The sequence below is a fragment of the Gavialis gangeticus genome, unplaced genomic scaffold (genome assembly GCF_001723915.1).
Source record: "Gavialis gangeticus isolate Ggan-Ray unplaced genomic scaffold, GavGan_comp1, whole genome shotgun sequence".
In the NCBI taxonomy this organism is placed as follows: domain Eukaryota; kingdom Metazoa; phylum Chordata; order Crocodylia; family Gavialidae; genus Gavialis; species Gavialis gangeticus.
Window position 1 is genome coordinate 55,353,658 of NW_017729006.1, and position 10,000 is coordinate 55,363,657.

The window sequence follows — 10,000 nt, forward strand, 5'->3', positions numbered from 1 at the left end:
CAAAAAAAAAACCAAAAAAAACCCCAACTCAGCGATGATTTGGTGTTGCTGTTGAACAGAATCAGTCCTGTGTAAGAATTAATGTAACTTGTATGGTGATTGCAAAATAGAAATGTATTTTAAAGAAGAGGGCCCCAAGCTGGTCAGCAGACCTCTGATAGTACTGTACACAAGGCCATGGTTAGTTGTTCATGGAACATAATAGGGCCTGTGCACTTTTATGGTGTGCTCTGTCCAGTTTGAGATGGGTGCACGGTGGTTCTGAGAAATTTTGAGGGCTGGTATTTGCTGATTGGTCCAAAAAAGCTTAGGAGGCTATGTCTCAAAGTGCATACACATTTTTGAGAGTCAGGTTCAGAGGTTTTGTTTTAGCACATAATGTTCACGCTAGTGGATTTGCCTCCTGTGAAAAATGTCTCCTCTCTGCATATCAACTGCCAGAATGGAATGATGCCTTGAAATGAAACAGAAGTCTAAAAAGTTGAAAAGAATGTGGTTTGAGCTTTTTCCTTCTGTCTTGACAAAAGGATTCTGTATCTTGTTTTAATCAAATTGTCATAGGATTGAGAGAGATCCATTTAATCTGCTGTTTGATCTGTTACTAGCTTTGATTTTTCTGTAAGAGAAGCTGTGACTAGCCACTCCCCCTCTTCATTCTTCTGCTTCAGCATGTGAGCAGGCCATAAAGGTTAACTAAATAATTTTACCTTTTCGTAGTGAATGCTATCGTCGTGTTGAACAGTTGCGTGACCGTCAGGATATGATGAAGGAGAAAGTTAAAGAGGCCATGAGATTAAGAGCAATCCAGCAGAAAGAGGATGAGGATATTGGTAGTGAAGATGAAGAAGAATTGCAAGATTTGTTGTCTCAGGATTGGAGGGTGAAAGGGACTTTGTTGTAGCATTTCAGTGACCTGGTCAATCTACTGTTGATTTGTAGTATTACTTTACCAGAAGCAAACATTTGTTAAAATATTTATTTTAAAACAAATCATCAGAGATGCTGAAAAGTCAACTGCAAAAAAGTCTGTCTTTATCTTTTGTAGATTTAAAATGTACTATTGATGTAAAAATTGTATATTGTAAATGTTTTCTGAGGCTGAATGTAACTTTCCTATTAAAATTCTTACTATAATATCCTACTGAAATTATTTTAACAAGGAAGTAATTTTATAGTCAGCAGGCCATTCTGGGAGTATAACATAAATTTATAGGATGCTGGAGTTTAGGGCCAGCCTGGACTATAATTCAGTGCTAACCAAAACAGTGGTGGATTGCATATTGTGAAAAACAAAAAGCTCTTGTTGCAATCCTGTCCTTTTAGAAGCTGCAGTAGCTACCTGTGCATACATGATCTTCCAGCGCACAATCTCTCACAGCTGCTCTGTTGCATGTGCAAATGACCTAAAAATCCAGCAGATTCCAGAAAGAATCCATGCGCTGCTTTGTGTAATCCCTTCTCCATTCTATCCAGCAGAGAAATGGTTGAAATTAGTTTTTTTTTCAACTCAAGAAACAACATATGGGATAAAGTAATGAACTGGATATTCATTGTTTCTTGAGTAAAAGGGAAGTAGGAAACTATTTCAGTGAGTACTGGCTAAACTAAGAGCCACTGTTTTCAAATATGTAATTTGGAGCTTCCAAGTCCTTAAAAACCTCAGATTTACTGAGCTAACCAAGGACTCCCACAAAAGTAGGTATATTCTGAGTTAGTCTCAAAGGGCATTTTTACACATGTTCCAGGAGGTATGGGGTGGGGGGGGGGTGCTTTAATTAGTAAGCCACACTAATTAAGCGCCGGAGCATCAGGTGTATCAGTGTCCCTGTGCTGAAAAATGGCAGTGGGGTGCTTTTAAACTAAAGCTTATCGAGCAAGCTTTAGTTCAAAGTTTCCGCTGCCCCTTTTCACAGTGTGGGATACTGATACATGTGACACTAGAGTCTGCTGGGGTGCATTAATTCCCACACTCCAGCAGACTTGATCAAGTCTGTTCTGGCGCACTGGATTTCCAGTGCCTCAGAGCAGGCTCCCTGCACATGTGTAGGGGCCCAAAAAAACAGAATTCTGGGAAATCATTTTATTCAGTTAAGTTTTTATGAGATGTACATATAACATGCAACTTGGTTTGAAGGGGGGTAGAGAATCAAGGTGGGAGTAGTTTTTTGCCACGCACATGATTTAAGATAGCCTGAGCTAGAGACTATGTTATTTAAAAGGGAAAAATAAAACCCTGCTGTTCAGTAGCATTACTTCTGTTTTGCAAAGAACATGAATTGTCTCTTTTTGCAAGGAATATTTTGCTTGGGAATTGAGGCCTGAACTCTTTGAATTGGTACTGGATCTCTGGTAGTTCCTGTTCCCAGCATTCCATCTATACACTTACTGTACAGCTGGAAAGTAAAATTCAAACTTCTTAGAGCAGTGGAGTCTCACCCCATCTCCTGGATTGTGCCTGTGAGACTTGTCAGTTTTTTAAAATAAATATAAAACCCAGTTCAGCCAAATTCAAGCATAGTTTTGCAACTATAATGATCTTGTATTGTCCAAATAAGCACTAGGTTTTTTCAGAAATCTGCTAACGGTGGTTTCCCTGCGTCTGTGGCTTAAGTGTCAGTACAGTTAACAAGCAGCTTGGCAAATTACTGTAGAATATTAAGAGGGCAAAGAATAACAATGGTAATCCCAGTTAGTAGCTTCTAACATTACACTTTGAATTTTGGTGTTAGCAAAGATGTACTACACTGCAATTAATGATTAAAAATGAGGTATCTCCCTTCTGAGTTAGCAGGGTGGAGTTGGGAGGATATTTATTTCATAACTAGCAATGTTGCAATTTGGGCAAAAACTAATTGTTCTACTTATTTTCTTCTGCCTTCTAGTCCCCAAGAATTCTTCCACTGACTTCTCATTTAGCATTTCTAGCAAGCTTAGTACTCAGCAGAAAGAGGTTGGAGCTGATGCCACCAGGTTCTGGCTGTCTGCAGTGTGGTTTCCTGCATTGGGTTTAGTAGGTTCACTTGTCTTTGTGTGGAATTGATGAAGCCCAGTTCAGTGACAGACCCTCAATGCCATAGCTGATTCCGAATACAGATTGTAATGAGCATCATACATTTTAATAATGTTAATAATACTAAAATGGTTTTGTATATCTTATAACTTTATGGGTCCTGGTTATCTTCATTTTAAGTGTGTGCCTATGAATATCTTTGCCTACATAAGGAGAGTGAGAGGGGAGCTGAGTATTAAAAACAGTAAAGCTGACAAAATCTGTTGCCTTGTTCTTTGCTGATGCTTAATGGGGTGTGAGACATTCACTTTTAGCATCAAAGAACACGATTTCATACAGACAGTTTTAAATTCTATTCAGCATCCTTTTTAATTGTCAAAACAATAATTTTTTACCCTTAAACACAGGATATTATGAATTATTGGGGGGGGGCAGTGAAGGAAGTGTTTGGTTACTAGGCAATTCCTGGTGTCTCTGTGCTCCATAGCATGAATTTGTCTTTTTTCTTTAACAAAGGAGAAAGTTAGTGGCTCATGTATATTATTAAGGATAAACAGCTTCTGGTTTTGACAGCATTGATTCTTACCAATTGTGGTATAGTTAAATATGAAAACTTGTTGAAGGTAATATATTAGAAGGTCTATTGATCATGGAAGCAATGGTCTCATATGATACAACTTTAAATGAAAAGTGTGATAATGGGAGAGAGTATGTAAACCATTTTACAGTTTCCAGGCATAACTTTTAGAGAGCTTTGTGATAAAGGTAGCAGTGGTACCATTGCTGGCTGTATCCTGTATCCCCTTCATGTTTAACTGCTAGTGAGACAAAAAAGCAAAAGTCCAATCTGTTTTTTAAAAGATCCTTCTATCAGAGCATCCTTGAGGACTGCTGGGAGAAGATAATGGTTTTGATTTATCAAGCACTGGAATTATTCATGAACATTGTCCAACGTGTCTGGGAAGATAACAGTTCTGGTGAGATTTCAGATTTAGGGAATAGCATTTTATATGTAGTTTCTATCATGCATGCTGCTATGTGCAGTGAATGGTAAATTTCCAGATTATGATTAATCAAAAGGAGGAATACAGAGTTTCTAAGGCTTTTTTTTTTTAAAATTGGGTTTTCTGGTTTTAAGTAAAAAGAGTTGGTTTGCAACTGAAGGAGTTGCAGGAGCTAGTCCTGTCTAACCAAATCAGAAATGAAGAGGTGCTCTATTTGGCCAGTGACATTCAGAAGACCATTTCAGATCTTTGTCTACAGATCAGGCTACACTGCAGCTACAGACGGACATGTTTGTCCTAAGACGGATCTGAAAAGGTTTGGGGGATAAGAATTGCTAGCAGTTTGTTCTGGGACGTCATAAAGTGCATCTAAATGGTTGTCCTAGGATTGCATCACTGAATCAATGGCAGAAAAGAGGCAGTGCATTCAACCACTTGCTAAACCCTGATTTTTCAAGGGGGATGTATGTACACCAATCCCAGGAATTTTCTGTTCTGGAACAAACACAGGCACAGCTTGTCCTGAGACAAAGGCAAGGTCAGTTCCTAGCCTAAAGGAAATAAACGAAGGGGAAAACAACAATATGTGCAAATCCTCTTCAGCATTTATTTATAATCGGTTAGACCTAGAGAGCTGATTAAGGGTAGCAGCGAGCGGGGGTGGAATAGGACAGTTGATCCAGGGAGTAAAAATGCATGCAAAAAAAGGGTGGTCCCTAAGCCAGTCTGCACTCTACTCACTAACAAGAACATTGCTATGTTAACAAAGGATTCTCTGCAGTAGTGAACATGATCTTTAAAGTCTGCTGCCTTAAAGCCTGGGTACTGGTAGTAGTTAAGAACGTAAGTGCCATACCAGGTCAGACCTGACCCATCTAGTTTAGTATCCTGTCTCTGAAAGCGGCAGTAGTAGATGCTATTGTGGGATAGTATATGAACAGGGCACATTTAGAGTGATTCATCCTGTCACATCATCCTTAGCATTTATAGGTGTTGGTTTAAGGATGTGAAGGGATATATCCCTGATTGCTCAATTTAGTATCTGTTAATGGACCTGCTGTTAATATCAGTGGGTGCCCCTCAGTTCTTGTTTTCTAAGACTTGGTAAATAGGAGCTCCCTGTTATCCACACTTTGATTTTTAGAGACCTTTATACTACTATACTATTCCCCCTCTGCCTTCTCCTGAAGAGCTTAGTGTATTGGGCTCTGCAGGACAATGCCTGCTTTGTCAGTCGTGGGGACTCTGGGTCAGATCCAAATCAACCTCGTTTCCTACTTGGGGCTTAGATGAAATTTAGCTCAAGGCCTGCTGGAACTGCCTGATGTGGTCCAGTTGTGCCTAGTTATCCTCCTGGCTTTAGGAAGGCAGGCCTCCAGGTATATTTCCAGCACCCTCAGAAGGATTTGTGCCGGTCAGTAGTCCATGGCTTGTATCTCCTCCTTGTCTCTGACTGCTTACATATCTTGTCCGTTGGCAACTGTCCTGTTCCCCACTTCCCTGTTCTAGCCTTGTTTTCTGTGCTGCCTGGCCCTAAGCTCTTGCTGTTGTCTTGGCATTTATCTTGTCAGCAACCTATCTTGCTGGGATCCTTTGACCCCCAGCTAACTCCCTACCCCTGGGGCAGGGGGCTGGACTTGATCTTCCAAGGTCTCTTCCAGCCCAAATGTCTATGAAATCTATGCACTTCTATCCCAGTCCCTGACTCCTGCATTTACTGCTTGACTCCATTTCCTGACTTTGGCCTGACTTCCAGCTTCTTTCATGCTTTTCCTTCATACTGATGTAGAGTGGTGCTCTGGGCAGCACAGCCTAGCTTGGCACCTGTCTTGGCCACTGCTCCTGTAGGATGTTTGGAGCCTGTGTGGTGATGTGTTTTTGCATTGCATGAGTCAGATGAGAATCCAATCCTACAACCTTCCTACCCCCTGAGGTACGTGACCTCCCGGAAATCAAAAGAGCTATTCAGGGACAAAGCTACGGGACTGTATCTTTCGTTCTTCATAGTTCGACAGGGTTCACAGTGCTGCCTTAGTGGATACATCCCTTATGAACGGCTGACGTGTTTGAAGTCCCTGATATCAGGTGCATATGAAAGAATATGACAATATTTTAAATAATGTAATCTTTTAGGAAGTAAAGTGATGGCTATTATTTTGATGGAAGTAACTTTAGAGTCTTTGTTTTTCCAAGTATCATAGGAAACTTCTCCTGATATCCGGCATGGTTTTAGTGAACTGTAAATATGTATCGCAGAAGCCCAATGTTGAGTGCACAGTCATGTTACTAGGCAAAAGTCACGGGTAGTTCTATTTTATATGACATTCTTCATGCAACCTGTCCCCAAAGTTTCTTACCAAATTCCCTAGTATGATTTCAGGCTCAAATATCATAGCAGAGAGGGAAGAGGACAATGATGCAGCATGACAAAGGGAGAAAGGATCCTTTCAGAAAATTGTGGCTGAAATTTGAAGATTTTGACAAAGTGGTAAGAAGTTTGGAGAAGGTGAAGGAACTGTCAAACTTGGTTTGCTGGGATACGCGTTAAGACAGTAGCAGGAGTTGGAAGTGAGGAGACAGAGAATTTAGATACTTGAAAGGCAGGGAAATGTTACATTTTTTAATAGAAAATTAGCAGAAGTGGGCAGAGCATGGTGTGGGTGATTTTTCTCGTACGTGTGAGAAACTGAGCTGCAGCACTACACAGCATGAAGAGCTGGGACCTGGGCAATGCCTTAGAGGAATTGGTTGCAATTATCAGCAAGGGGGACAACAAAGGCTTGAACAAGCATTTCAGCAGAGTTGGAGTCCGGGTGGTACCATAACAGAGATGGTTGGGTAGAGAGGGGCATATCGATTAGCCAGTCTTCTTTGGATTCTGGCACAAAGAAGTGTGCAGTGTTTTCAGGACAAACAAAAACGTGAAGATTTGGTTCCTGGTCCAAAGAATTTATGCTCTAGGAAAGAGGAGCCATAGAGCTGACTGCTGTCAGGCAAGTGGGGGAGGAGGAAAAATAAGGAGTGAGCTATAGACAACGGCAGAGATGCAAAAATAATTGAATAAAAGAAGCACTTATAAATCAGGAGAGTCAAAAGTTCCCTCGAGACAGAAGCACAAACGAATGCAAAGGCTTGATTTTAAGGCCGAAGGAGGGGTGACCTGCTCACAAAGAGGAATCTGTTCAGATGTGAGTGGTTTGAACTTTCTCAACAGAAGAAGGGGGAAAAAAAGGAGTGCATGCACCTTTTCAGCAGAAGCTCTCAAACAAAAAGATTATATTTAAAAGACACAGATGACAAAAATGATGAAAGGCTTTGTGAGGCACCTTATCTTTATTTTTCTAGAGCAACTGGTACCTGGGTGGTATGTTGAAAATCAGGAAGGGTGAATTCATATTAAAAAGGCAGCTATGATTGGTCAAATAACCTTATCTGCTTATATTAGCATTTATTATAATCTGTGGTCCCAAACAAGAAAATTACTAGTAAGGAACAGACCTGTTTGCACATGTTTTATTGGCTTTAGACTCTTCAAGACTTAAAGTGGGGCATTAAAAAGCTCTCATTGTTCAGAGACCTCCCCGGTATTTAGATGCACTGAAATAGGTGAGGAATGAGGAATTATTTTTGTCTGGTGGGGACAAGCTTTCTGGGCTGTCTCAGATTAGAAATGCCTGACTATTTCTGGAGCTGCAAGGTTCAAATTGTGGCAGACACAGCTCAGGTCTTTTGTGTGGATAGTGAGGATATTTTGTGTGTGGAAGCACCTGCTTTTTCTTTTTCTTTAGGGTTAGGTTCCATAAAAAGGCTTGGGCACCTCAAAGTGGGAACCTCAAAGTGCCGAAGTCCACAAAACCCTTACCTACTAGCTCACCTCCTTCTGCAGTGGTGCCTAAAATCTGTGGGCACCTCTTTTTTCTTCAGTAGTTTCCTGAGTGCATGCATAACCTTCTGCTGCTGTCCCTGCCCAGGGCCAGTCCAACCATTAGGCAAACCAGGCAGTTGCCTAGGGTGCCAAATTTTTTGGGGGGGGACACCAAAATTATATGCAGAACAAAATTACATAAACGTTATTTTAAATAACAGCCCTGGCCAGCTACAGCTCCACCTTGGTTTAAGACCTTTGGTTCAGTAAGGGGAGAAAGACCTCTGAAAGACCTCTTTCTCAGAGGAAAGATCGCTAGAATCGTGACTCCTACCCTTTTCCCTTGGACTGCCCCTGCCCCCGCCCAGAGATGCCTCAGTCTTGCCAGGGCTGAGCAGCTTATGTTGCTTAAGCCCAGTGAGGAACCTGAAACTCTTACAGCTACCTCACCTATTGGCGATGCATAGGGGGTGCACGTGGGTCCACGTGCACCCCCTGGAAGCACCAGCCACGAAACCAGAAGTGCACTTCCAGTTTTGTTGCTGACTTGGCGATCAGCCTCTGCCCCCCCCACCCTGTTGGCGATGCCCCCAGACTTGGGAGGTACCAGTCGCCCATGACCTCAGGGTTGAGGCAGTAGGCATGTTCTGCCTGTGTCTACGCACATCTGCAGGATCAGGCTCTGCATGTAGCCACAGGGAAGCATAATAGCCACTTTCTGTGGACTTCCTGCTTTGTCTGAAGGGGCTTCAAGCCCTATCTCTTATCTCTCACAGTGCTGCCCTAGGTACCCCAGCATCATGGTACACTAGTCTCTTCCTGTTGAAGGGGTTCAATGGTTCAGAAAAGACATTAGGATTCAATGGGAAAGACAGAGAATAGGTGAAAGAGTGGCCGTGGTCTTCTAGTCTGGTGGTTATGAACCTCTGCTGGGAAGTAGATGATGCAAGTATGAAGCCCCCAAGCAGAGGAGAGAACTGAATCCCCGTTTCCTGCCTCCTGAGGGCTCTAACCACTAGACTTTTATTTGAAAAGGGGACACAAGCAGCACCACATTCTGCTGTGCTCTGAAAGACATGAATGACCCCTGCTCTCAGAAAGAAGCTACTTGGGTACCTTACTTCCTGAGTTGTGCCTCCCAAGTAGACGTAAGCCTTCCAAGAGCTACCTATCTAAGCTTGGGCGAGAGAGAGAGGCCTTCAGACACATCTCTCTTTCCAGCTTTTCCTATGGACAAGGTTAGATGGCTCCCTACTCGGCAGGCTGTATTTGCTGGATCTGAGGCAGCTAACCCTCCTCTGCATTGTGTAGGGAACACTGTTACACTATTTGCCAATGAGCACTAGGACCTTTGGTGTCATGCCATTAAACCTTTAATGAAAACAAGCCATTTGTCTAGGACCTTTGACAATCCATAAATTAGTGGTTCTTCTGAGACAGTATCAGCTTGGTTACAAAGAACAAGTTTCGAACAACACAACAGCCGTATGCACAAAGCTACCACGTGGTTTTAAATCAGGAAAAAAATTTATTTATAAAAATGTCTCATTTAATTTACTGTCAAGTCTATAGCTGAATACAGTTGGTTCTGAACACTAACAGCCCATGCTTTTATACAGACTAGCTAAAGCATGAACATCAACAAAAATTAACCAAAAAATTTTTTTTGCTTTATGTTATGAGCCACAACAGTGTTAAAACTGGAACAGTAATGAAAGCAACACAAGGGTTAGGAAGCACAGTTGCTTAAAGAGTAAAAGAAGTATTTATGTTGATGTCTCAGAATTATAAGAAAGTTAGAAATGGCAGAAATTCCTCTGTAGATTAGTCCATAGAAATCATTGTCTCATGGGGCTTTGGAAAAGTCCTGTCTGGTGGCTAATGCACTAGAACATGATGAGATACATTACAGAGCCCCCAGGCCAGTAACTTCTGAAGACAGCCTAAAATGTAGGAACAAAAATGAGGAAAAGAAAAACAAAAGAAAAAAAAGGCAAAAAAAGAAAAAAAAATTCTTCTCACCATTAAAAAATAACACTTGAGTACAACCAGCATAGAACAGTATTTCAATGCAGGCAAGTTTTCTCACATTTTTTTTTACTTCAGTTATTAAAACAGTTA

At 41.5% G+C, this 10,000-nt stretch overlaps 2 protein-coding genes across 8 annotated transcripts in view; one reads left to right on the forward strand and one right to left on the reverse strand.

The window, feature by feature from the left end:
- Positions 1-10,000, forward strand: part of ZNF830 (zinc finger protein 830) — a 159,113-nt gene that overhangs the window by 35,816 nt on the left and 113,297 nt on the right. For 2 of the 4 annotated variants that reach the window (XM_019509224.1, XM_019509226.1), the window contains exon 10: positions 718-1,531. The exons of the other annotated variants lie outside the window; for them this stretch is intronic. In XM_019509224.1, the coding sequence (XP_019364769.1) occupies positions 718-901 (184 nt within the window). In that variant the 3' untranslated portion in view covers positions 902-1,531. Of the gene's footprint in view, positions 1-717; positions 1,532-10,000 lie in introns of those variants that run through there. 4 annotated transcript variants of the gene reach the window in all.
- Positions 1-10,000, reverse strand: part of LOC109291965 (poly(rC)-binding protein 3-like) — a 316,506-nt gene that overhangs the window by 13,523 nt on the left and 292,983 nt on the right. For 2 of the 4 annotated variants that reach the window (XM_019509217.1, XM_019509216.1), the window contains one exon: positions 9,388-10,000. This exon is cut by the window's right edge and continues 2,736 nt beyond it. The exons of 1 other annotated variant lie outside the window; for it this stretch is intronic. Coding sequence is in view for 1 of the 3 variants with exons in the window: in XM_019509222.1 (XP_019364767.1) it covers positions 9,786-9,822 (37 nt within the window). In the remaining 2 variants the exon portion in view is untranslated. Of the gene's footprint in view, positions 1-9,387 lie in introns of those variants that run through there. One more of the 4 variants, XM_019509222.1, reaches the window with a different exon arrangement.